Source organism: Pholis gunnellus (genome assembly GCF_910591455.1).
Source record: "Pholis gunnellus genome assembly, chromosome: 20".
In the NCBI taxonomy this organism is placed as follows: domain Eukaryota; kingdom Metazoa; phylum Chordata; class Actinopteri; order Perciformes; family Pholidae; genus Pholis; species Pholis gunnellus.
The window spans coordinates 9,810,894-9,838,703 of NC_136547.1; the positions used below are offsets into that span (position 1 = coordinate 9,810,894).

General features: G+C 41.8%; 2 protein-coding genes across 2 annotated transcripts; one reads left to right on the forward strand and one right to left on the reverse strand.

Moving 5' to 3' along the window:
* Positions 1-7,504: 7,504 nt before the first annotated feature.
* Positions 7,505-17,190, forward strand: LOC306712477 (phosphatidate phosphatase LPIN2-like; the record flags this gene model as incomplete). The annotated part of the gene is made up of 20 exons (XM_079181780.1): positions 7,505-7,696; positions 8,549-8,644; positions 8,813-9,108; positions 9,190-9,306; positions 9,464-9,590; positions 9,703-10,159; positions 10,535-10,634; positions 10,862-11,049; positions 11,356-11,449; positions 11,539-11,608; positions 11,696-11,779; positions 12,410-12,489; positions 12,933-13,092; positions 13,199-13,347; positions 13,532-13,618; positions 14,150-14,302; positions 15,139-15,253; positions 15,339-15,442; positions 15,548-15,668; positions 17,123-17,190. The coding sequence occupies 20 exons, from the start codon at positions 7,505-7,507 to the stop codon at positions 17,123-17,125; spliced, it is 2,793 nt and encodes a 930-aa protein (XP_079037906.1). The 3' UTR covers positions 17,126-17,190.
* Positions 16,664-27,771, reverse strand: emilin2b (elastin microfibril interfacer 2b). Its single transcript, XM_079181779.1, has 9 exons — positions 27,583-27,771; positions 27,289-27,414; positions 25,736-25,917; positions 23,950-25,605; positions 18,908-19,117; positions 18,766-18,819; positions 18,639-18,680; positions 18,443-18,559; positions 16,664-17,479 (listed from the first exon to the last, which is right to left on the reverse strand). Exons 1-9 carry the CDS (start codon positions 27,699-27,701, stop codon positions 17,166-17,168), a joined length of 2,820 nt encoding a protein of 939 aa, XP_079037905.1. The 5' UTR covers positions 27,702-27,771; the 3' UTR covers positions 16,664-17,165.
* Positions 27,772-27,810: the final 39 nt, after the last annotated feature.

Below are 27,810 nucleotides of genomic sequence, written 5' to 3' on the forward strand. Positions count from 1 at the left end.
ATGTCCTTGTTTTAAAGTGGTTAAAGAATGTGATTGAAATAAGACAATAATACTTCAAATGAAATATGAAAAGTGTAAATCAATTTCATCCAAATACTCAGTAAATGTAAATCAATTTCCACCAGTAATTTAGTAAATATAAATTCATTTTGATGGTATTCTTAGTAAACATGAATCAGTTTTCCTTGTGAAATTGATTTGGATTCAGTAAATATTTCAGGTCTTTATAACTCATCATTTGGCGTGCTTTTACTAAATCCAACACATTTTAATTGTTGCTATCATTATCATTTACACATTTTTTTTGTTTAGATTTAATTAATTTGTTCAATACTTTTTACTGTAGTACTTAAAATCGAATCAGTTATATTACGTGTCACTTTGTTGCCATTATTGTTTTAAGTAACTGTAATTGTTCAGAGTTTTTAAAGTTTAGGACTTTAGGACTCTGGTTAGAGCGAGGCTTTTTAAACGCGCTGACGTCTAACTCCCGTCCTCCTCCTCTCAGCTGGAGATCGTGGAGGGAACACTTGACTTGGGGGTGACTTCATACTCAACTGATGCGGAGGGAAATGTGGTGTTTGGACCAAACACCCCGAAGGAAAAGATGAAAACCACAGTCACTGGAACCAAAAAGCAGAAGAGAAAGGGTGAGAGGGCTGAAATGAAATATGTGACGTCTGAAACACGACATTATGGGGTTTCATTTTGTCATGACTGAGATGCAATGTTTACTAATGACTGTGCTCTTGCAGAATCTGTAAGTAAGACTCTTCCAGTGGGAACGGTTGAAGACAAAGATCGGGAGAAGGCTGCAGTTGAACCCAAAGCTTCAGATTCAGAACAAACACAAGATGCAAAAGAGGCAATTGCTGACCGGCCTTTGACTGCTGACCAATCAGAAGCGTCCGAGCAGCCTGCAGACACAGCAGAGCAGCCTGGAGCAGTAGCTGAAACACAGCCAGAAACAGAGTGAATCTAGTGGAGAAAAGTATTGATCACATATACGTAGATATGCTACAAGTTTGATGTGGGCTTTTGAGGCTAATATGATTGATGTGTTGCATTTGCTCTTATCAAATATTAATGATAACAATATTCCACATTTGTGTAATACAATACGTGTCTTATGGAACTTTGCTTTTTGTTTTATATGATGCACTCATAATAACACTTTAAAGACCTGTTGTTACGGTTTCCCTGGATTTGATTGAGATATTTTTCTTTTTCATCTCGTTTTCTTTCATAAAGAATCAGTTGGCATATAGCTTGGTTTAAATTAAACACTTTTGAGAATATAATGCCAGAAGATTTTGGGATGTACAGCGTAGAGGCTGACAGAGGTGAGGCCCTCGGGAAGAACAAAGCAAAGAAATTCTTGGGGTGAAACAGAGCAGAATTAATTCAAATGAACAAGTGTAAAAGTTGTAGAGGTCCAGGAGAACAGGCCAGAGCTCCTTACACACACGATTTTGATTTCCATTGAAAATGTTTGTTTTGTTGAGTTATTGAACATAGAAAACAGTAAATAACAGTAACTATATCAGTAATGCTTGTAAATGTTGCTAATGGCAACATTTCAGGGACTTAGCAAGCAAGAGCATAAACAAAAACAGTTCAAAAGACCTAACGTTGCGGGTGCTGCAGCTGAAGCACATGTTTTCGTGCTATATAGTTTAAATTTGATGAAATTCAGGCAGAAAGATTTTATGTGCAAGGTCCCCAATGTAGGAAATCCCTGTAAACATCCAGTCTGACTCAGTAGGTGTTTTGTGGGGAACTGAAACTTTGTACTTCCCTGCAGAGTGAATGGTACGCTTTGTTTGTTCCTCCTTACTTTTATTAGTAAGACAGCTGGTGGCACACTGACCCTTCTTTTGGCGGAGGATTCAGATTAAACTGCCCTACTAAACTGTCCAAGAGAAAATCCCTAAAAATCTCATGCCACCTGCAGGACTGCTGCTCTGAAGCGGATTGAGACCTCTGACCTCCGGATTAAGAACGTGAAAAATGTACTTCCTTACTGTGCAAAAAACTACGCAAAATTAAATCACAACCTGCACTTCATTTCAGTAAATGGGTAAATTGTACTGCATCCACATTTGGTCAAATCTTATCAGTTAAAACAGGTTTAAGTCATCTAAATGATGAATTGTCATGTGCACAACTATTACAAGTAGTTGGCAAAGAAAATCTTAGATCTCAGGGTTCCTCCAACAATGCACATTATTATAAAAATAATTTTTTTTTTAATCTAAGACATATTAGTCTAATTAGTGCCAACATATAAGTATGCAATATAATAGGCCTGAATAAATATGAAATAAAACTATTTATGGTAGACAGTATTTGCAAAATTCATAAACTGCCATCTAAACAGGTGTGAGAAGCAATAGAAATATTCTCATTATAATAAAATTAAATGTTTTATCACCATTCAGGATTTGTGAACCAAGTCATTTCATTGATTCATTATTTGCATGAAGTGCCTGAAGAAAACTATATTTTGATATAAATGCACATGCTGCACATACATAAAGGTTGAAGGCAGCAGTTGTCCTTTGAGGTTTAGAAACTTAGATAACAAAAGTAAGATCAAAGGTAAGAATGAAACAGAAACAAGGAAACTGATTTCACAGAAGTACACTGCCTTTAGATAATGATTTACTTAATTGCACGATTTAAAAAAAAGGTTTTTAAAGACACATTTTATTTTTAGATGAATAGATAGCTAGATTATTATTTTATTTTGTTTTATTTTTTTCTGGTGGAATAGACTTCAAAATGAAAAGGTTCACAGTACATAAAAACAAATGTCTAATAATTGACCTTAATATTTAACCTCTCCATACGTCCTCCTGCGCTATAACCACGTGCAGGCGGAACTGCCGGGTCACGTGCTGTGGCCGGCTTCATCACAGCAGCTCAGAGACTGAAACCGGTGGAGGAGCTGACTGAAGGTGTGACTGCCTGCGGGTGAGCCTCTTCTCCAGCAGGTAGGAGGCTCTAATCAGCCATTCTCCTCCTTATAACCTCATTTAACTCTTCTACGAAAACAAAACGAGACAGATATTGTATTAACGCTAATTCATGTCGCGTGTACCGTCGTTAGGAGTCATTTAGCGGCGTTTATGTAACTCGTGTGAGATACTAAGTATCGCGTGTGAAGTGTTGTGATAGCGGATATTTGCGATAAACACGGAGGAGGGAGCACTCTGTGCCTTCTCATGAGGATAAAGCGGACTCTTACTTCTGTACGACACCTGGTTGCTGTTCATAACATTCCAGTCTTTCTCATAAATATCTTGTTTGTCCCTAAACGCCCCATAGGTTTTAAATACTTTGTTATACCTGAATAATTAAAATGCACAGGTGCTTTTGTACAGATTGGACTCGATTTTTGTCAATAACATAAATATTATGAGGTAGATATATACTTCTTTATGATGTTATAGTCCTCACACTGGCTGATAGTATGCATACACTCTCAAATAGAGATAAGGATCCTGATTTATAGAGATGTATCAGTGTACTGTATTATATAGCTCAACTGTGAAATGAGAGTCAGTATCTACTGAGATTAATGTTATAACTGATGTTATAACTGCTGTTTTGCTGTGTGCAACACAACTGAATGACCAGTGATTGTGGCAGTATCCAAATAATGGAAAATAAACAGCAGTTTGTGCTGAAATGGTAACATATAGTTGATGAATCGACTGCATTGACAAACAATACTCTGGACTGTTGGATGCTGACATTTTGCAGACTGAATGCTTGTTGAATCTAAGATAATAGCAGACGGATACAGCAAGTGAAAATGTTTGGTTTGAACTTGCTGGTTGAAATAAAAACCTGCGGTGACACAGTGTCGGTCATAGCAACACTGAATCACGTTGGACTCTTGGACGTATCGGGACGAACGTGCCGAGACAGGGAAAGCTAGATTTGTCCTAATCTTGTAAACAGGATTAACACCTAAGGTCCCCTCAGAGTGTCGTGGTTGAGATCTGGTTGTACTGGATTTGCGTCATCGAGTACAGGGCCTTTTGTATTGTGGTCAGCCTTGATTATAATTGTACTGTGTCCATGGAGGCTGTATTATTGTCTTAATGCAGCTTTACACTTTTAAGTCGTTGCCATTCGTTTCCTGTGAATGCACAAAATGGAAGTACAACACCCTCTGCTTCTAAAAGTTTCTTTCTCTTTCTTTTTGTTTTGCCCTTTAAGATCCACTTCCTCACTTTTTCTGGAGCTTTCGGCCAGTCTTCATCATTAGACTTTGATTAGTTGTCATGCAAATGGAGCTTACATACATTTTTGCAACAAAAATAACTAAACTATTTATTGATTATCAACACTTTTGACGAAAATGTTTACTGGTTCCAGCGTCTCAGTTTTCTTCTGTGATAGTAATTTTAATAACTTTGGGTTCGTTGGACAAACAAGCTCTTTTAATAACTCAGCATGGGCTATAGAAAATCATAATTTATGGGTTTTTTTACACATTTTTTACAAAATAATAAATGGACTTTCCATTGAGTTTTTTGTCCAAACAGAGAGTTTGTGTGGCTCCTTCATGTGAACACTATTAATGATCATGGAGCAAACTCTGATTGAGACGGCCTGATTCTGCAGATTATCATCAGACCACAACACATTTATTCAGGATTGAAGTGCTGCAGCAGAGGGGCCTGTACGGAGAGCCGTGGGAGTCGAGGCTCTGACTAAATGTGGTGTGTTGTTGTGTAGATCCTGTTGTGTGTAGTCAGCTCACCAGAGAGATCGGGTTGTGCAGCGCTGTTATCGCGGCTGATGACTCTCATCTCGACTCTTCTGCTTTGTCCACTAAACGAGGGATGCACTTTCACTCTGCAGTGTGCTGCGGTTCACTGAGGGGAACGCCACAGCAGGAACACAATGTACAGTGTGACACGATCATCAACCGGTGGCTTAGTTCACTGGATGCTTAGAGTGACTTTTAGTGATATTAGTTATCATTCAGTTACAGCTCTGACTTAATCAACACTAAAACATGTTTAGTAATGCTAGCTATTAGCAATGCAGGCTGTTTGGAGGGAAATGTTGGTCTTTTTCTTTGGTCAAGACTAAAATATTAATACAACAACTATTGGGTGGATTGCTATTATGTTCAGACATTCAGAGTCTCCAGAGGATGAATCTTAATGCCTTTGGTGATCCCCTGACCTTTCCTCTTTATAGCCAAAGTGTTTCATATCTCAACATCTGCTTGTTGGATTGGCACTACATTGTGCTCAGACATTCATGATCCCCAGATGATGTATCCTAACTTTGGTGACTTTGGCAACTATTATGTGGATCGCCTTTGGTTTTGGTACACGCGTTCGTGTTCCAAATATCGTTTTTGATCCCCCTACAAAACTCATGATATTTCTACCTGCCTTAGCTATACTTTAGCTAATTAGAATATTAGCATGCTAACACGCTAAACCAAGATGGTGAACATGTTAAACATTTCATTAACCTCAGCATGTTAGCATTGTCATTGTGAGCTTGTTAGCATTTAGTCAAAGCCAGAGCCACACGCATGGCTGTATAGACTCTGTTTCATTCATGATCTCCAGAGGATGAATCCTTATGAACGTTGGTGACTTTTCATGTAGCTCCACCCAACTTAGTTCAGTTAATGACCTCTAAACCAGCTGAGATTAATGCTAACATACCAAAGCATGCTTAAATGCATTAGCATGGCAATATGGTCCTGCATACTAACATGCCAAATTACATTGTTTTCTCACTATACAGTAAATTATTAGTCAAACAAATAGATTGAAATGTTCCCTTAAGCTGTTTCGAGGTCTCTGTGCAGCCTTTTCATGCACATGACGGTGACGGTGACGGTGTTAGGAGAAGTTATGTAAGCGTTTTAGGACTCAGACTGGGGGATATTTTCCCTCTAAGACTTTGTGTTCAGTCAGAGGTTTTAGAAAGGTCACAGGAGCTGCACTGCATGGCACAGAGCAGGAGCAGGTGGGCTGAGGAGGCCAGGGGAGGAGAGGAGGGGGGGTTACCTGTAGAGACCGGCTGCACCCGAGGTCCCCTTGGACTCTGGTGAGTTTGGGTGCTGGTCAGGCTTCCATTTGAATACGGAGTGAGTGAGGTTTTTCTTTAATACATTGTGGCTCTGTTATAGCAAACACAACGTATGACTTGATTTCTCACTATTAGGGGTCTAATCCCAGTTAATCCTGAGTCTATTTTTAACCCAAACCTAGCACCTGTACCTTACATAGAGGATGCCAATAATGAATAAAATACCACAATAGACAATCACACGGATAAATCACAGTAAATCTTTCATGGTGTTTATCGCCACATTGTCCAATCCTACTTTATATTGTAATAGGGCCGGCTTATAATTCAATATGATCATTTATCGTCTGATATTAAATCATAAATGGAGATATCCTCCCGAACAATTAGCTCGTCTGAATCGATAACGAGCACATACTAACTCAAGTTTCTAAGAATCGGATTATTTTGCACATAAATTCTTAATTAAATGAGAAATTACTTTTCATTTGTCAAGTATTTAATTTACACAACAGTATCCAAAACTATGTGGTTATTTCATATAGACTTTTTATTTGTTGAATTACCATAAACATGCTGTATCGTGATACAAATCGTTATCGTGACATGAAATGAAACTATATTGTGTTCGAAGATTTTGGCCATATCGCCCAGATTGTTATCACGTGAAAGTCAGCGGAGTTTTAGTGCCACACTGTTGTCACCTGACAGTGAGAACACACACACACACACACACACACACACACACACACACACACACACACACACACACACACACACACACACACACACACACACACACACACACACACACACACACACACACACACACACACACACACACAGAAACCGAAAGTCCTTGTCCAGATAATCCCCAAGCTGCAAACACAAATCTATAAAATGGAGTTGTGTCCTTCACAGTAATTACAGGTGCTGAGCCGAGGTGCGAGCACATAATGACAGTCACATGACTCGCTCTGACGTTGACCTACAGGGATGATCAAGAGAAAACAGAGGCATCACTGAGCAGTAAAGTAGCACGCTCAAATAGTGACATTCTACTTTAAAAAGAACTACGGTGGTTGGTTTTATTGACCCAAAATTTGTATTTTTAGTGAGTGTCCGTTCTGTCCGCTCTGCTCTAGTTGCTGCAATGGAGGGCCTGACTACGTCTCCATCAGCTCAGGACTCTTTTGAGGAAAATGGGACAGAGCCGCTGTGTTTAGGGACCGGCTTGCATTTCCTTTGCAGACTATTCTGAACAACAGGAGCCGTACTACCGGGACACTGACCTAGAAAGACGCAAAAGGAAAGCAGTGTGTGGTGTCATTCTGCTAGTACTTTAGCAGTGTTAGAGGTGTTTTAGAAGGTAATAAATGCAGAGTAATTATTCATTAATGAAGGGTCTTCTCACTGACAGGGGGACACCATGAACTACGTGGGGCAGCTGGCGGGCCAGGTGCTGGTGACGGTGAAGGAGCTGTACAAGGGGCTCAATCAGGCCACTCTGTCGGGCTGCATCGACGTGATCGTGGTCCGACAGCCCGACGGGACATTCCAGTGCTCCCCCTTCCACGTTCGCTTTGGAAAACTGGGAGTGCTGCGCTCCAGGGAGAAAGTAGTGAGTGCCCAAATATTGATATCTCTGAATGTTTTGAGGCTTAGTTTTTGAGTCTTTTGGCAATATTTTTAACGAACTTTTGCATTCGTTTTGAAGCAAACATTTGCGTATATATGGCATTCTGTTGATTAAGGAAGATTAAATGGTGGTGAAATGTAAACAAGTACATTTACTCAAGTACTTTTTCTTAGTACAATATTGAAGTAATTGGAATGTTATGCTTCTTTATACGTCTACTTCTCTACATGAGATAGAAAGACTAAAGCTTCATTCAGCCTCTTATTCCCAACATGTAAAGATTCAACCTATTCAAGAACAGTGTCTAACAGAAGAGCCTTCTCTTCCATAAGCTCACAGGAGAGTCAGACAGTACAGGAAGTAGTCTGTTGTTGACAGAGAAGATTTAAAGGTTTGTTAAGAAACACTTAATCTTGACCTAATATCAAATGTCGGCATCTTGCAGACACTTAAAGTATATTTTGGTTAATTTTGTAACCTTATTGATAAATCAAAGATTTCAAAAACGTACATACTGTATGTCTACATATGTTATTGAGCATTTATAACAACCCAATTCCACCCAGGCAGCCCAGGTCTGTTTAATACATTGGTAGAAACTTAGCAAGCCATTGTACAAGCTGTTTTTGTTCTCTGGCTTAACTCTAATTCTTCAGGTAAATCTGTGGCACATTTTGTTTTGATCCATAATCTGTGTTGTGCATGCATTCAGGGCTTTTCTTCTGTGAACAAACTTCATTGAGGTCTGCTGAGACCATCTGAGGAGAATGTGTTGAATTACACAGAGTATAATTCAGAGTATTTCTAACAGAAATGTGTTGTTTGACTCTTCAGATTGACATAGAAATCAATGGGGAACCTGTAGAGCTGCACATGAAGCTTGGAGACAATGGAGAGGCCTTTTTTGTCCAGGAGACAGAGCAGCACAACGTGAGTATTGAACAGTTTATATTGAAAATGAATGATTTTTATGTTGAGTTTAAACTGACTACGAGTGGAAACAAACGACTGTGATAAGAACATACAACACTTCCTGCTTGCTGCATGGGTGTAGACTCATAGTCCCGTCTATTGTGGGGTTTTTTTTTCTCAACACAGGAGATTGTTCCAGCCCACCTGGTGACGTCACCCATCCCCACAGAGGAGGCTCTGCTCAGGAGCAGGGAGCCCAGATGTGGCGGCTCTGCGCCGGAGAGCAGTCAGCCTCTGAGTGCAGAAGACCCGTCCTCTGGAAACCTCCAACCCGGCTCCAACGCAGCCGGCAAGAAGAAGAGGAGACGCAGAAAAAAGCACAAGGCGGAGCCACGCAAGGAGGAGCAAAGCACACCTGCAGGCGGGGAGCTGGAGCTGTGTGAGCTCAGTTCAGATGAGGAGCACAAAGGCAACAATGGACGGTAATTAGACCGTTTAAAAGTTGGATTTTTATGTTAGTCGTCATAAATCGTTTGGTTGATTTCATTGCTTCCTGTCGTCAGGGCATCTGCACCCTCCATGATGAAGGAGAATATGGACCACAGGCAACATTCATCCCTGACGGCCCTCGAATGGGACAGCTACCCTTTCTCTGATGGAGACTGGTCCCCTTGCACAGAGTACGCCACCCTCACTCTCAATATATACATTGTTCGTACAAGCATAGAGAAACAATGACACGATCCACTTTATCAAAACAGGAAGGGCAGAGTTAAACAAATCACTCCCACAAGGCCGTAACAGCTGACTCAGTGGAAATGTGGCGTTTGCTTGCAGCAGGGAGATGTCGGAGTCCACGTCGCCCAAGAGTGACTCTGAGCTGATGGTGAAGCCGACAGAGAGCATGCTCAGGGCCGAGTCCCACATGCAGTGGACCTGGGGAGAGTTTCCAGAATCCACCAGGGTGAGCTGCAGATCTAGACTTGCAGGATCCGGTCTAAACTTTCAGACACGGGAGATTTGTTTCAGGTCTAGGATTATTTTGCATGTATACTTACTTTGTTTCTTGCATCCAGGTCAACAAAAAGGACAAATCAGAGCCAAAGATGTTGACCATCACTCCCTCTGAGAGCACACATTTCAGGGTTATCTTGAGCACAGAAGCCATGGAGGAAAGGGAAGGAGAGAGAACCACAGATCTCACTTGCAGTATTATAAAGCCAGAGCCGCGGACCATTCAAATTGATCAGTGCATCCCCAACCCGCCGCCCCCCGAAGCTCCGTCGCCCAATACGGACATCGCCCAGCACAAGCCGGACCTTTCAGATTTAAGGTCCAGCAGTTTTACCGCCGAGCCATGTCCCACTAACTCTGACCTCAGCCCAAACGCCGCACACACGACCAGGTGGAAGTCTTCGCCGCCCAGCCGCAGGGACAGCGGCTCTGCTGGCAGCGGAGCCAGTAACATAGCTGGAGACTCAGTTTGTCCCGATGCCTCCTCGAAACCCAGCGACTCGCCCGTCAAGAACAGAGGTAACATCACTACAGTAATGTTCATTCTGCAGTATGGATGTATGAATGAAAATGATGTTTCATTACAAAATTAAGTATCCTAAGAATGACTTCAAGGACTTCAAAACAGGCTGAAAACTTTACTTCTATCTGCTTATTTGTCATGAATGTTTACAAAACCTGTGTATATGAGTATTAGAATTACTTAAACTCTACGTACAGTTGAGATGTAAGTGAATGTTAACAGGAAGGATGTGGTTTCTATTTGGGCCCGAGTTTATATTCTGGGGCTGCTCTGCATTCACATGCAGACGTTCAAAGAAAGGGAAGTGACAAGAAAAAAAATGACGTCAGCGATTTCTGAGAAGGCGTCTCTTGTCTTGCTTTCATGAAAAGGCGTGAGGAAGAGGAGCCAACATCAGGGGCCTGAAGATATTTACCTGGATGACCTGAATGCACTTGACCCTGATGTTGTTGCCCGGTACTTCCCAAAAAGGTACAAACCTCCTAATCCTTCTAGAGAGAAGTCCTATCGTCTCTTTCCGGAGTGTTTGGGTGTATGTACAGTATGTGACAAGACATTGCCAACTTTTGATACTTAGTTTGAGTACTTCTGCTTTGTAAAAAATATTGCGGTTTGATGTCCATAAACAGAACCACAGAAGTAGTGAAAATAATGGCTGAAACTATTTATAATAACTAACTGTCTGTGTTTGTTTTCAGCGAGTCGGATCAGGTTCCTAAACACTGGGACGAGATGGGGAGGCGCTCTGGGTCCCAGTCTCCCCAGTCTGTTGGCAGCGCAGCAGCAGACAGCGGCACCGAGTGTCTGTCGGACTCTGCTGGTGACCTCCCTGACGTCACGCTGTCGCTGTGTGGAGGTGTTGGTGAGAACTCGGAGATCCCCAAAGGTACCCAGTAATCTCTGATAACAGCCATTATTCGTTGCATGAACATTGATAAACTCCAGTAGGCACAGTAGTTTTTTAGTTTATCTAAAACAATACAAGATGGAAATAAGATTTTGAAAGAGGCAGCAGCTGATTGATCAGTTATTTTGTATTTATTGTTAAGGATTCATGGCCTGTTAAATCCTTTATTAAGGATTAAACAAACCGGATTTATTATACATGTTGACTGTCCTGTGTCTTAGCTCATAGTCATAAATATTGTGCGCCTTATTTTTAAATCAGGCTTTTATGTTCCATTTATTTCAGAGAAATTCATGGAGCACATCATCACCTACAATGAATTTGCAGATCATCCAGCAATAATCGACAATCCCAATTTGGTGGTTAGAATTGCAAACAGGTGAGTTTTCCTACGTCCTTATTCAGCTGCTAAACCCTCATCACAGTCTAACAGACCAATCAATAAATAATTAAACCTCTTTTTCCCAGATATTACAACTGGACTCTGGCAGCACCGTTGATACTTAGTATGCAGGCTTTTCAGAAGAACTTGCCAAAGGTATCCTCTTGGTCTAATGTGTTTATAGTGTACTCTGTAGCTGCACATTTAATCTATTGACACATGAATAATTTATCTGATTATCAGGCTACTGAGGAGGCCTGGGTGAAGGAGAAAATGCCCAAGAAGTCTGGACGCTGGTGGTTCTGGAGAAAGAGCAGCATAAAGCAGGTACTGAATGTGTGACTTAGCCAAAAAGTCACACTTCCATCTGTGTGTTTACAGCAGGCGTGTGTGTGTGTGTGTTTATAGTGCCTTAAACTTGTATTCTCTCTAATCGCCATCAGGGGGCGACTCTCCGGTTGCAAAAACAAGTCAGATTGTATGAGAAATGACTCTACTTCTCACTTAATTTATTACCTCAGTAAACATTGTAAACATGAGTTTGTGGTCTCAATCTCTAGTTTCAAGTCTTCTTCAATACGGCATGATGTTCATTTAGTAAATTATGGTCCGATTTTGCATAAAATAGACGATAAAGCAGGGTTATCAGTGTTCGGTTGTACTTAGCTCCACCCTCTCATGTCACTTCTGGTTGCAAAAATACAAGATGGTGACGGTTAAAGAGCCGAACCCGAGGCTTCGAAACTGTAGTTGACAAACCAGTGGGTGACGTCTCGGTGACTACGTCCACTTCTTACATACAGTCTATGGTTGACAGTATAGTGGAGGTCAGTGTTTGAGTAACTTTGCATTGTAAATGATTCAAGTCAAATTAGGAACAGGTTGCCCAAATGCGTCAGTAACCATAACATCACTATTTGACATTCTCATGTAAATAATGTCTCTGTCTTTCTTCAGTTATCATCAGAGACCAAGTTAGAGCAACAGGAGTCTGTGACCAGAGAGAGCCCCGCCCTTCACCAGGCCCCAGAAACACAGTGAGTCAGCAACAAAGCTCTGGCGTCCTCACAACACTACAGCCACACACACACACACACAGCCACACACACAGTGTTGGCTAGACAAGTCCCACAGAGGCCTTATTAGCAGGTTAGTCATTTTGTGACTAATAAACTCAGCGTTAAGACCTCAGGAGCAATACTTTGAATATTGTTTGAACCAGCCAGCTGGGAGATTCTAGTTTGTGTTAAAGATTATTGAGGATGCCTCCAGTTGTGGAAAATAAGCATTCTGCATATTTACTGTTGAACAAAGCAGAGTTACAGGCAGAGGAGGAGGTGTACTGCCCTCTGGTGACGCTAAATGACACTGCAGGGTTTTCTTGTTGACCCTGAGTCACACACACATCTATAAAACATTGCAACATTGTTGTGTTATTCTGCTTATTTTGACAGATATTTGTCTGTTTTCTATCCGGCAGGCAGAAAGCAGCCGAGTGGTCCAGCGACGATGAGACTAAAGAGCTGAACGCTGTGGCTCCGGCTCCGACACCTACTGAGCATGTGCAGCCAGAAGGCCCGGCACCGGCGGCAGCTTTTCACTCCTACAAGAAGTCCCTCCGCCTGTCGTCTGACCAGATAGTAAGACAAGCGTTCACTGATACTGGCAGCGTGGCTAAAATTAGGCAAACGCAGAAACTGTCTCATCAGTCTGCATTTAAACTCACTCATTTTCTGTCTCTTGCAGGCCACCCTGAAGCTAAGAGAGGGGCCTAATGACGTCACCTTCAGCATAACCACTCAGTACCAGGGGACGTGTCGCTGCGAGGGCACCATCTACCTGTGGAGCTGGGACGACAAGGTCATAATCTCCGACATCGACGGCACCATCACCAAGTACGAGAGAGTCTAAATGTTCATTCTCAGGCCGCAATAAATCACACTGTCCTGTTCTCAGGCTGCTCGCTGAGACTTTAAATGCTCCATTCCCATTCACAATATTTGTATCAGAGTTTTTACGTAGTATTTGCTTTTCAGTGCATTTAGTATTTGATGCCCTGAATCGTTTTTCTTCCCACAGATCAGATGTGTTCGGTCAGATTCTCCCTCAGCTCGGGAAAGACTGGACTCATCAAGGCATCGCTAAGCTTTACCACTCTGTGCACGAGTAAGATACAGATTGATTACTATTGTCAGCATTAACACATTATGTAATAACGCATTAGGTAACTAGACAAAATTCAATGCATTTTCACCTCATTTCATTCAAAAGGCAACCTTCTTCCATGGAAATACAATACATGTAGTCTGTAATAACCAACCCAAATAAATGTCTAAATTCATAAGTCATTATAACATTGTTTATTTTATACATTAAGGCATGAATCATACTGACTATTAATAGTTTTTAAAGATCAGTAGATTCAGCAGATTATCTTTAATTGGCCAAAACTACATCAAGATGAAGACATGTTTTGGTTGGTTGTTACATAACATGTATTATAACATTTTCATAAGAAAATGTAAACTCCCAACCTTGCATTGTTTGTAATCCTTTATTACAAAATGCGGGGAAATGTATTAAATATCGCGTTCAAGCTGTTTATTACAAATTGCGGGTGTTGTTATTACATAATGCAAAGTGGCTCCAGTTAAGTAAAAGATTTAACCCATCGCTCAACGTATCTGACTGCTACAGGAATGGCTACAAGTTCCTGTACTGTTCGGCCCGAGCAATCGGCATGGCCGACATGACCCGAGGATATCTGCACTGGGTGAACGACAGAGGGACTCTCCTGCCTCAAGGACCCCTCATGCTCTCTCCCAGCAGCCTCTTTTCTGCCTTCCACAGGTACAAAACCTCCCCTCAGCATCTATTCTAAGTCTCAGCTTCAGCTTTGTTTTTGATAAGACACGGCGCGGCTGAAATTCAATTTAGAATTTAAGTCAAAGATGTTTACCAGGACTTGTTTACGACGAGGATTTGAAGCAGCATTGACTGATCTTTGCGGTCAAACTTTAAGTTACTAATCTACCAGCTGATCACATTGGAGATCAAGCAGAAATGTCTATTTTCAGATGTAATTAATTATATAAATAACAGTCATTCTGCTTTGACTTGTGTTGGCTTTGCTGGAATCAAAATGTGTTGGTCACACTTCTGCACTGTTGAGTGTTTTAATGACTTAAAAGGGAAACTCGCTTTGTATCACTAAAATGTGAGCAGTGTCATGAACAATGTTTAACTTCCCTCATGTTGCCAGCAACCAGAGCTCTCCGCTCATTTGCCAGCAAAAGTTTGCCAGACGACGCTCTAGGGCCGTTGTTCGATATACAGAACAACAGCACAGATGGTATACAAAGAATGCATTTCTGCATTCTTTGTATACCATCTGTGCAAACAATAGCCCTAAAGCCCGACGCATTAAAATGAAACAATTAAAAAGTTAAACATGGTTTCTTTGCATGTACTACCCACATTGTGAGGATACCTTTTAATTCTTTTGTTTTTGAACAGTTTCTGATTGGTAACCTTAATAACCTGTTTTTATGGTGATTTTGGGAACTCATTGACTCTATTAATGGTTATAAGTGTTTAAAGTTGTATAAGTTCATTTAAAATGAGCAACTCCCGCAGCAGGTACAGAGCTTAAGTCTGTAATGCTTTCTTTGTCGTTCTCTTGTTAGAGAGGTCATAGAAAAAAAGCCTGAGAAGTTCAAGATCGAATGCCTCACAGACATCAAGAACCTGTTTTTCCCAAACACACATCCCTTCTATGCAGCCTTTGGAAACCGAGAAAGCGTACGTAAACGTAACTTCTTCATCAAAACAGTTAGATGCAATTACTCCGACAACGATCCTCATTGTCTTTTCCCCTGCGTTTAAGGACGTGTTTGCCTACAAGCAAGTGGGCGTGCCCGTGTGCCGGATATTCACAGTGAATCCCAAAGGGGAGCTGATCCTGGAGCAAGCCAAAGGCAATAAAACATCGTGAGTGTCTCAGCGTCACTGGAGACGTGGTTTGTGTGTGTGTCTGTCAGCTGTTTCTCTCAGACACATGTTCATTGTTCCCGTCGCTGCGTTTCTTTTTCACAGATACAGCCGGCTGAGTGAGCTGGTGGAGCACGTCTTTCCTTTACGAAGTTCACAACACAACGCCACCTTCAGCTGCCCGGAGTTCAGCTCCTTCTGTTACTGGAGACAGCCGATCGCTGAGGTGCGTTTGGAGGAGCTGCTTTAACTCAAACTTATATTGATGTGTTCATTACTTGAACACATTCCACTTCAGAGAGAAACTTTGGGATATGAATGTATTCCATTGTTTTTTTTTACATGATCTTCTTATTTTGGAACTATTCCCATCATGCACTTGTATTCTTTGTGCTTGAGCTACACAGTTAAGAGGTGTATTTGAAGGCGCCGTTAGCTCTTGGCACATAAGAAAGCCAAAGTATGACATGTCAGTTAGGTTCTTACCATTTGCACAGTTTTTTTTTGCTACAGTGCTTATAAGAAGACATTCCCAAAGCACAATTTTAGGCAGTGGAGGTGCTGAAACTGGCCACTGGCTCAATATGAACCAAAAAACAACAAAAATGATACTGAGCTGTAATAAAAAATACAACGTAATATGTATAGCAGCTATGTTTTCATCCATTTAAGGCCTTATCCACTCTTTAATAGTCTTATTTAATGTCTTACATCTTTGCTTCAAAGCTTAATGATTTTGCACTTATTATCCTATAAAGAAAGAAATGTGAAATGATTTGGCTCATAGATAATAATTGCATAACTGCAATATGAAGAAAAAAAGCACTTTGTGTACTGTAAATACTGCTGCTATTTGGTATTAAGTATTAAGTATAGGCTGACGGTAAAAAACTATTTTTGATGAATTAATCTTTGCTGATGTTTTTGTGTTTTGATTTTGCCATTGTGAAAACTACAGGATATTAATGTTATGCCTCTTTTTGTTTTTATCCTTTTCACGCTCAGTAACAGCTGTAAGTAAGATTCAATGCATTCTTTCTATGAAAGCGATGAACTTTGAGGAGAACACAGTATTTTCCTGCTTTCTATTTGCTAGACAGTGAGAGGTGAGCTCAGGAAACCTGAACCATTTAAAGTCATTTATAGTCTAAAGTATGAACTCTGTACACGTCATATTTACTATATGTATTGTATTAATATTCAATTAAACTGTTGAATCAAATGTTGGGATGATGCTTTAATAAAAGCACAAGCTGTATTTGAAACATTTAAAGAGTGTTTTACACGTGGACTATTTTAGTTCCAATAAGACATCTGCAACAATGAAAACTGGTGTGAGCTGTAGGATGAGAAAGTAACAAACACCGCAACTGATTTTATAAACGAGTGAACAAATTGGATTAACTGGAATTCAAATCTTAGCATTTAACAATTCATTAACATCAGCAATTACCAGGCGGTGTTTTTAATTATTGAGGAAGAAACTGATAACAGTGGACGACAATTAAATGTTCTAGGTCACAAACAAAAAATATATATAAAACAATTGCAATGAAAGCACACTATATATATTAGCATTAATGATAGAAATAATCTCATTTATAATTTGGAGACAGTCTTTGTTGTTTCCTGCTGGTTGTCTCCCCCTCCTGACAATGAAATACCTCCGTGTGTCCCCAGTAACGCGCTCCACTTTCATAAGGTGTCTTTAACGAGAGCAGGGCTACCGTTTTGATGGGCTGGGGTAAAGAAGCACGGCGCTGAAAGACGACAGGATCTCAGAGGAGGAGGCCGAGACGGCGGGTTTCCCAGCGGTCATGACCAGTCCTGCTCGATCTCCTCTCCTCAGCGACAGAACCAGGCTCAGCGAGGCTGAGCTGCTGCAGTTGCACTGATCATGTGACAGGAAGCCCCTCGAGCCTAACCTCTGGATGCTGCGATTGGACACGGACAGGACCGCCTCCACCCTCTCGCCTCGCTGGGCTGCGAGCACAGCGGTCACCAGGTAGCGGCCGTCTGTTGGAGCTGTGAAGATACCTGAGAACAACACGGACAATCATTTTAATGTCCACTACTGTTTAATTTATAGATTCCCATGACATTTTCTGCAGACATTCATGTTCTCCAGAGGATTAATCCTACTGATCACTTGCCACCATGAGGTTAACATTTTTGGTTTTTACTCCCCAACTACTCTATGGATCGCCCTCAATATGGACACATTCATGTTGCCAAGATGGATTAAAATCACTTTGAAGAACAGTTTACTTTTCACTTGGAGCCATCAACAGGTCGAACTTCTTCCTACACTTTGTGACTAAATACTTGCTACTCACAGCTACGAGAAACATCTTCAAGAGATCTTTTATTCCATCCTCTGTCAACTTACTAAACAATGGAAAACGATTATTAGTGACTGATGCTTTTATTTACGTCTATTTAAGAATAATGCACTTTCATCTCACCTGTTTGGCCCACTTACTAATGTTTTTCTTTTTTGTTCTGTTTTTTTTATCATCTCATGTTTTTAATCCATGGAAAAGGAAGCATTTAAGTGTACATATGTGTGTGAAACCAAAGACATATTCCCATGCACGTGAACAATAAAGAAGTCTAATCTAAACAAATCACAGTCCCGTCATCCTCAGTTGTATTTTGAGTTTACTGCTAATTAGCATACACGCGAGACTACGACAGTGACGATGATAAAAATACTACAAACATAGAAACATAACACCTCCACAACATCTGCATGTTAGCATTGTCATTGTGAGCATTTTAGCATGCTGAAGTTAGCATTTGACTCAGTACAGCCTCAAAGAGCCGCTGGCATTACATATCTCATAAGCATCTAGTATGAGACAATAGTCCACAGATTTAGAGTTAATTGAATGGTGCAACAATAATTGATTAATCATTTTTTCAATCACAGTTACAAACTGTGGAGTAAAATGTAGGTTTCATGCTTCATTGTTTGGGCCAGTGGGTGGTAGCGGTTACCTGTGTGAGCGTCATAGTGTCCTCCATCATTGACCAACACCTTGTTGAATCGAATGAGTCCAACCTCTCCCTGGAACGGAGGAAGAGTCAGACCAGCTGAGAAGGACACGCTCTCACCTGAACACAGGACAGGAAACGTGAGCTCACAAACGTGTTAATGGAGGCAGGAACTTGTGCGAGGGGATCCAATTCTGACCTGACGCTGCCTGTGATGATAGTCTGTGGGGCACGTTCACACCTGCTGAGCGAAAGAAAAATATTCTCATCCGCTCTGGAGAGGCTCAATTTTGATGCAGCACAAAAAGAGTTAAAGGAGAATCTACCTGAGATGACCAGCGTGCTGGGTTTTAGCAAATCAGTGGATTTGACTGGGGAGGCTATGAAATAAAACAAGAAAAAGATACATGAAATAATCCTTGGATAACATGCAGAGGAGAGTGCAACATGTGGGTGTGTGTGTCTCACCTGGAGCTCCAGCAAAACCCTGAACAGGCATCGTGCTGCCGTCTGTCCCTTTGGGCAGCTTGGACGAGGTCATCTTGCCGGGGGGTCCCGCCTCTCCGGTCTCCATCATAGGTGGCTGTGGGAGGGAGGCCTCCGGGGGACCAACCGGCCCCGTGAGGCTCTTACTTGAACCCTGGAAAAGTCCGGCGTCCTCCACGGCAACCTGAACACCTGAAAAAGACAGATACGTATAGTGAGCGATGGCGACGCGTCTGCAGGTCAGAGAGAGACAGATGTTTGGAGCCCATGAATCAAGTCCAAAACCTTTAAGTTATGAGCAGAAGACACAAATGGCCATAGATTTTTATTATAATAATTTACCTTTGGGCCAACTACAGTTCTCTTCATCATTCTAACGTGAGAGATTTGTCTGTTTTGTGTCTAAAAACTTTTATTTTGGGTTAGTTTATCTTGTATTATTAATTTGCACATTCATTTGTGCTTTTTTTATTTGGGGGCATGACAGAAAAAACTTTGAACAAATGTCCCGATGCAACCAGAGATACTGCATTGAACTGTGTATTTGACGTGCATTGTCACCATAACTTCCAATAAAACCCTGCTGCAAACTTTGGTTGAACATTTATAATACGTTTAGATCAAACTGATATCTCTCTGACACAGAAACTACTAATTATAGCATTTATATTAGCAGTATTTAATGGAGGGCTGTTGCCTGTACCCTGTCAGACACTCCTCCTCCTACATTTTACTTATTAAAGCAGGTCCAAAGTATCCACATGTTTCCAACTTTTTGATTATGTAGTTACTTGTTTGCGCCAACAAATATTGACAAACATCAAAAGGAATGACATCTAATTATGTTCTATGTTGTGTTTCCACTTTAATTTTCACTTTTCAAGAAACATGGCATCGGGTTTAAGTTCATGGCCTCTGTCGACTCTCATTAACAGCTAAACAGCGAGTTGTTATCCGAGCCCGTTATTATGGACATAAACAGAGAAGATGACAGACCACTGCCACTTCTCCCATCACACGGTGATCAGCTCTGAGCTTCACGCACCGCTGCATTCCTGAGAACCATAGCTGGGGTCGAACCCTGGCTTTTATCAACAGATCAGCCCTCCTGGCTGGGGGGGGGGGGGGGGGGCGCACAGCGGGACAACAGGCCCCAAGGGCTCCAAAAGGTAAAGAGCAGCACATAAAAGGCATACCAGCAGCATACCAAGACACAGCCACATGTTCAATCACCAGACAGCCTGTCCCGTCACCCCCGAGGAGAAGGATCATTGAGGATGGAAGCCAGAAAGGTCTGCCTGTTAAACACAACATGTGGAAAGGGGGCCGGTGTGGAACCATAAAACCGCACATGGGGGGTAAGTCTGTATATACACATGCATGCTTATGTTCCACTGGGTTGTTAGTGGTGTCGCTCCTCATTTAAAGCGAGGTACACGAGCAGTCTGATGGGAGGGATTCAAAACTGGTTTCAGACCTATAGTGCCACGAGCATTAAAGAGGCAAACACAGGATGTATATGTACGCCATTTGTCGTGATGAAAGAGGTGAGCTGTAAACAAATGCAGCTGGGTCGGCTGTCCACCGCAGTTTTGCATCCTTCCAGCATGGCAGCATGGGAAACCCTTTTGTTGTCACTGAGACCCCAACGGTTCCGGGATACAACAGCCTCTTGTGACACTTTCCACATTACATACCACATGACAGTCGCTGCACAGCAATTCGGTTAGACTTTATGACTCACTTATGGAAAAAAAACAACAACAAACAACGCACTGAGCTCTTAAGATTTTGATTTAAGAAACAATAAATGCAGCCTCAGAAGATTAAAAGGGAGATCCGTCAGGATAACAGGGTATGAAATGATCAGCAACCAAACACTCAAGGCTTTATTGTTCTTGAGGGAGTTCTGTCAGGTCTCGTCTTGTTTTTGGTTCACGGGGTTGTCATGATTGACTGCTGACCAGAATGCGTCACCCTTTAAGTCACCTTATCTCCTGTTGGGTCATTGACCTCACCAAGCTTCACCACAGAGCATTGTCAGAAGCAGGGAAGCATGCTTTCTTATCTCAGAACCTTCCCGTAATAGAGCTCTAGGATGGTTTTAAGTGGGTTGAGGCCACGGTGTCGTACACAATGAGAAGGATGGGCTTTAACACATTAAAAGGATTAGAAAAAATCTTACATCTGCACACTAACAAACTGAGGAAGTGGCACTTACTAGTTTACCAGTGTTTGGCTCCACATATGCAAACACCAGTCATACCCTTTATTGTGATCAATTACTCATACAATACATGATAATAACAATAAGGAGACGTAAGGGGAGTTTGCACTGTTATCGTGGATTGAAAAGAAAAAATTGCACCAAAAAACCTATTAAAAGCATTCCTTTTAAAATGAATCTCTTTCTAATAAGTTACTCTTTAGAAAATGGGTCATACATTTTAACTAACGGCTTCATTCATAAAAATAAATAAATATTGACAAATAAATATTAATAAATAATTGACTTCTATTACTTTTTACATCAGTTTTTAGCAATTAAAAAGAAGGATTTGTGGTTGTAAGGATTATCGTCATTTGCAGTTTGTTCAACTGTTTAGTTCAGGTAGACTCTAATGGACCACCATCCTGCAGAACATCTGGACCAAAAACTATTTATTAACAACGTGATAATATCTAAAACTCCAGACTTGATGGAGATTTTTCATAACCTGGCAAAAATTGCTCTTGTTATTAGACTATAGCGGATTTATAAAGCATTATTAAATGGTTGATTAATCATTAATAAAACTAACTTTGTATCCTTTTAGAAGCAGTGCCTTGCTAGAAAGTGGGACCTATATTTCTGTTTCAAATTATTTCAATGTCAAGAATTGACTTTCACACACATTTCAGTTCATTTATTAATTAATTAATAGTTCAGTTTTGCCCAACTTGGAGCAGCTGTTGTGCACATTCACTGGAGGCCCAGTGTTGAATGAAGAAATGGGGGTTTCAAGCAAAACCTCAGTGGCTTATGTATTTCTGTCATGTTGTGTCAACAAGCCATAATAAATCAAAATGAGAACGTCATTTCAAGAAAGACATATTACCATCTGCCTTCGTCCCTTTACTGACCCTCTCATTTAAGGTTAACAACCGGTATGACATCATGCTAAATATATTGACTAATGGCCCTTCGGACCCTGGAGAAGCTTTTAGTGTTCACACTGTTTATTTCACCAGGAAAGGAACTCAGCCATGCAGGTAAAAAAAAAAAAAAAAAAAAAAAGTGAGAAAACTGCAGATGGACTAGAAGAGTCAGGAGTGAAAATAAGAACTGAAGATGTTGTGTTTTAAATGTCAGTCCTGTAGCATCTCATCCAAACACACTGAAGCCCTCGGCTCTGATAGCAAGGCGGCCATGAGTGCTTCCTGTGATAAGCTGCGTGGCGGCGTCTCTGTAATGGACTCGTCCAAGCAGCATTTTCCACTCTCCTCAGATATGCAGGGTGGGTGGGGTGGTGGGTGGGGGGTGGGGGGTGGGGTGTGGGGGGGGGGGGGGGCAATAGGATGAGGCAGCTGGCAGGGCAAAGACGAACAAGGAGCCAAAGCTTTAACATCGAAAAGGCTCCTGGAAACATCCCTGAGCCGGAGTGGAAATCATGAATATCTTTCCAATGACAGAATGATAAATTAAACGCCAAATTATGACAACAACCACGGGGTGGAGCGGCGACATGTCCCAGTCATCACAGACTGAGCTACAGAGATGAATCAGGACTGGAACCAGAACAAGAACAAGGATTCTTTTTTGTTTTTGCTCACCTCCCATGAGATTCTGGACTGGATCGTACGCTGCATCACCTGCCACATAAACCCGACAACTAGCTGGTCCCAGAGGAAGAGAGTTGGCTCGTAAAACATTATGGACGTGCCTCTAGTGCACATTTACAAATGCGAGAGTCAGAGATGTCCAGCTTGGTCTCATAGGCAGCATTAATATGCAGACTCATATGAGAAATATGCGACATATGCACCAGTATGAAAATCTGTTCTCAGTCTTAGAATAGAATCCAGCAATAATGATAAACAAACAGCTAAACATCAACATGATCACCCTGATGTTCTCATATTTCACCCCAACAAAAACTTCATACACGTACAGTTTATGGATACATAAATGCACACTTGTACAAAAAAAGCCAAGCAGAAAATATTTCTTTATGCCAAGGCATTGCTCAACACAAGTGGGGTTTATTAAATCAAGCATGTGTCTTTAATCAACCCTGCCTCCTGTAACTGAGAACATGGTTAAATGAAAATCCAACTTCCTCTCACTCATACACTGAAACACACTCCAATATCGCAGCCTCTCCAATAAATGAACTAAACAAAACAGACTTCAGTCCAAGCAATGATCTCAAAGGTTGGGCAAATTACAGCCATTTGATTGATCTCAAGATTATACTATTTTTGTGGATAATAAATCTGATATAGCCGGGTAGAAACCTGGAAAAATGTATTTAAAGCGAGACGAATGTAGAGCAGAGCCCAACTCTAAAAATGGGCAAAGAGGTGGATCGTTGGTGGAGCTGAGGAGGCTCCAGGTGAGGCAGCACAGGAGACCAGAGACGGCACCCACCTATCACTCACCTTAATATAATTTAAACGTACAGTTGTCATGAAGTGGGGTATTAGCTAGATACCAACACTTTTTTTTGTACCAGGCTGTAAACATGTTTATTTCTGACGTTAAGTTGGGCATTTTAACATTGCGGTCAATGGGGATTGACTCACTTTTGAAGCCAGCTTCTAGTGGCCATTTGAGGAACTGCAGGTTTTGGCATTTCTGCGTTGGCTTCATTTTTCAGCACCAGAAGTTGAGCAAGAGTACGTTTTATTGCTGAGGGGTTTACATTCGTCCTTTTAAAGAAGAAGAAGAAAGTATTCAAGTGTTGCTTTAAAATCCCTATAATATGACATAATCATTCACACAACGAGGCGATAAAATGGGTCAGTCTATGTTTGCACCTTACCTGTCTTCCCAGGATTGCTGTTTGTTAGCTCCTGAAGGTCTTTGGCTACATCAGAGATGTGGTTCTGGAGGTTCACACAAGTTCCCCTCAGTCCTCCAATATCACGGGCGTGAGCTCCAACAGTACCATTCAGCTGGTTGACACAAGTCCACAACCCAGTGACGTGTTTATTCAGCCCCTCTTTGATCCTCTGGAGGCTACTAGAGATAGGGTCCAGCCGGCCACATAAACTCTCCACACTAACAATGCGGCTGTCCATGTGTGCAATCTCCCTCCCGACATCTTCAGTCTGCTCCCTGCAGTGGTCGGCCTTGGCTTTCACCTCCCTGCCCAGCTCGTCCAGATGGTTTCTCAGCTCCTGATGCCGAGTCCTGTGGAGCTCCATTAGGCCCTTGGCCTCCTGCTCAGCCCCCGTTTCAACTTGACCCCATGTGGTGTTAAGAATCAGAGACACCTGAGACTGCTGGTGGACGGCATCCGATAGAGAGTCCTCCAACTTGCCGGCACGCCCTTTCAGATTGTTCAACTCGCCATTTAGGTTCTCAATGCTGGTGCTGCAGTTGAGGAGTTGCCCCTCCATGGTCCCACGGCCATTTATTTGGGCTTTTAGACTAGTCTCCATAGCATCTATAGCAGTTCTGCAGCTCTGGAAATTTCGTTGGCTGATGTTTTCTACCGCAGTCAGAAGACTGCTAGATAGGGAGTTGTTGCTTGTATCTACCAACAGGGTGGTGAGTCGGTCTTCTATGGAGGCCAACTTGTCCTCCAGAGTCTCCCTCAGGTCTTTGATGGCCTCTGCCTGTTGTTTCTTCAGCTTCTCCTCCACAGAGAGACACTGGGCAGCTTCAGTCTTCTCAGACGAGTTCAGACAGATCTCAAGGTTCTCCACAAGACGGATACCTCCCTTTCCTGGATCAACCAGCTTGGTCTTAAGGTCCTGGATCTCCTTGCGGAGGTCAGTTTCTTTTGAGTCCATGAGCTCTGCCAGGCTGAGGTAGTTGGTTTCTTGTCCCTCACACTGATCCTGAACAGACATGATTTTATAATCGCACGAGTTCTTCATGTCTGCCAGTTTGATGTCCATGCCCTCCATTAACTCCTCTCTCAGAGCGCGGATCTTCTCGTCCAGGTAGGCGCGCAGGTCTGTATCCCTGGCTGGGGGATCGGGAGGGGGAGTTGACAGCTGGTTGTGGGAAGCCTCCATTAACAGATGAAGTTGTCCGTCGTGGCGGTCGACGCGACCCCGCAGGTCATCCAGGGTATTGCTCTTGGACTCCAGATCGTCTGTGACCTGGCCAATCTTGTTCAAGACCTCGTCCATCTGCGTTGTCTCGCTCCCAAAAGAGAAGTCCTGCACCTGAAAGGTGTGCGGCTCTGCGCCTCTCGCACTGGCAGGCTGTCTGTAGTTATTCAGCAGCGTGAGCAGCATTTTACTGGCGTCCTCTTGGAAATCCAGTCTCAGATTGGAGGACATGTCCGTCATTCTTGCCTGCATGTCAAGGACCATCTGGGATAGCTGCTGCACCTCCTCCTCAAGCTGTTGTGCACTTTGAGATCCTCCATGATCCCCTGCTGGCTTGAGACTTGTCTGACCTCCAAACTGCCCCTCCCCTCCCCATGGATGGTTCCTCTGGGTCTCAGTGCGCTGCTCTGGAGCTGTAGCGAGAAATTACAGAAAGGGGGATGGGAAGCAGAAACATGAATGCTTTTATTTCTCCAGCAGTTAACTTGCATAATTTTGTTTCACCTATTTCCATGCTAGATTTCTTTAGTTCTAATCGTTTACCTTGTGGGACTGGAATATGTCCAGAGGCAGCGGGAGCATGAGGCAAGCGCTCCACTTGGAGCAGTTTAATGTCTTTCACTTCCCAGCAGTCGTGGCCCTGGTACCCCGGGCAGCACCTCCACTCCAGCTCCGTTACAGTCTTGTACGCAATCTTATACATGGGCCTAAAGTGTGTCTGATATCTGGAAGCATTTAAAACATGAAGACATTTCACACATGCTGCACAATTGCATGTTTTATAACTTGTTATTATAGTAGCAATAATAATAAAAATGTTGCTTGTTAGACGCTCAATGTAAGACTTTGTGCAACTCTCCCTCTCAGGAATACAATGACAAATAGCACAATAAAATCTGTTTGTTAACAACTAAGACAAGATAACCACCAGTCTCATTTGCATTTAATTAATCAGGAAGGTTTGGCAGGAAGCAGCCAAGACTTCTCACCACTTCACTCATGAGGACACTGTTGGCCCACAAGGTCCTGACACTCCATGATTAACTACATCTCACAAGTGTGTTTGTTGCACAAGGAACACTGAAGCAAAACAAAGTCAGAGTAATGTCTTTTCGATGTTTGCCATTCATGAAGATTCAACACAGATGCCTGATTTATTGTTTTGCTTTCCAAGTCAAGTTTTTAAGATTCTTCTAAAATGAATCTTCTTCTATTAGAGAGCCATTGATTACATGACAGAAATACCAAAGGCAAAGCAAAGACGTGCACTGCAATCCAGTAGGGGTAGTAGTAACAAAGTACATTTACACAAATACTGTACTTTAGTACAATTTACCTGATGTATGCTACATTATAATTCTACATTTTGGGGGGAAATGCTATTTTTTACTCCACTACATTTATTTGCCAGCTTCAGTTACTTTGCAGGTTCAGATTATTAAAACATGTAAATCAACTAATAAATTAGATTTTTAGGAATAATATGTATATATAGTAGCTCAAATTAGATCTTCTCCAGCTGCAATTTGAGTAATCCTTACACATTAATGCATCACTAATTAAAATCCTGTAATATTATTCTGAAATTAGCAATTTTGCATAATGAGAAGTTATACTTTAAGTATATTTTGTGGCCAATACTTTCACACTTTAACTTAAGTGAGATTTTAAATGCAAGTCTTTTACTTTAAAGAGTATTTTTACACTGTGGTTTTACTACTTTCACTGAAGTAAAATATCGGAATACTTCCTCTGCTGCAGTAACTATGAAACAAGGACGCAGTTCACAAATGTGTTAGTTTTCTTTCGGCCTTACAGAGGACAAATAATCTAAACTACAATACAACTTAAAGTATAGAATGACAAAACGGCTGTAAGAACATAAACCAGAACACAGGGGAATTTTGGAGGAACCGCTTTGTCCTTCACCTCACACGCACAGCTGAAACATCAAGACCAAGAGATCCTTTTTTAACACCACAGTCCACACCGTATGATAATAGACGCCGTACTGCCTCACACTGCTAAAAAAAATTATAACACAAATAAAAGAATATCCGCTCTCCACCCTGAGTCCTGGACTTCTGGGAACTTACATCACTTGTTGCGCACAGTTTGGCATCTCCGGTGGACACGGCAAAACCTCCGGCTGCACGAAGCTATCCGTGCCTCCCACGACCGCACAGCTCACGTTCTTGTGCACAACGTAGGCGCACCAGTTTCTGCAGAAAAGAGCGGCAGTGCATTTTCATTTTATGGATTGCTTTTCCTCAAGCGACTGAATGAATTTACGCACAGAAGAAGATAAAGGAGACGCTTGAATGAGTCAATTAAATGAGTAGTTCATGAACAATCAAGCATGAGATAAACCTCAAACATTCATTACTCACTTGTTTCTCTGTCGTGTTTCGGTGCCGGAATAGCTTTTTCCCTGAAAAATACCATGCTGGAAAGGTGATCCGCCGATGAGAGGAAACGCTATTAAAAAGTGAATAAGTCCGTACTTCATGGTTGAAATATATATTTTTAAATCCCCAGTATGCTGTCCGATCGTAGCGAAGGTCTGTGTTGTGCGTTGTTCCCTCTCTATGGTGCGCAGACCTACAAGCTTCTTCCCC

What these genes read in the sequence shown, in the direction of transcription:
- emilin2b (XM_079181779.1), bottom strand. Translation starts at nt 27,701, where the DNA reads ATGAAGTACGGACTTATTCACTTTTTAATAGCGTTTCCTCTCATCGGC. An exon ending in ACATATTCCAGTCCCACAAG is followed by an intron (nt 25,606 to 25,735) that starts GTAAACGATTAG and finishes TTCTCGCTACAG; the next exon opens with CTCCAGAGCAGCGCACTGAG. An exon ending in CAGCACGCTGGTCATCTCAG is followed by an intron (nt 18,681 to 18,765) that starts GTAGATTCTCCT and finishes TTCGCTCAGCAG; the next exon opens with GTGTGAACGTGCCCCACAGA.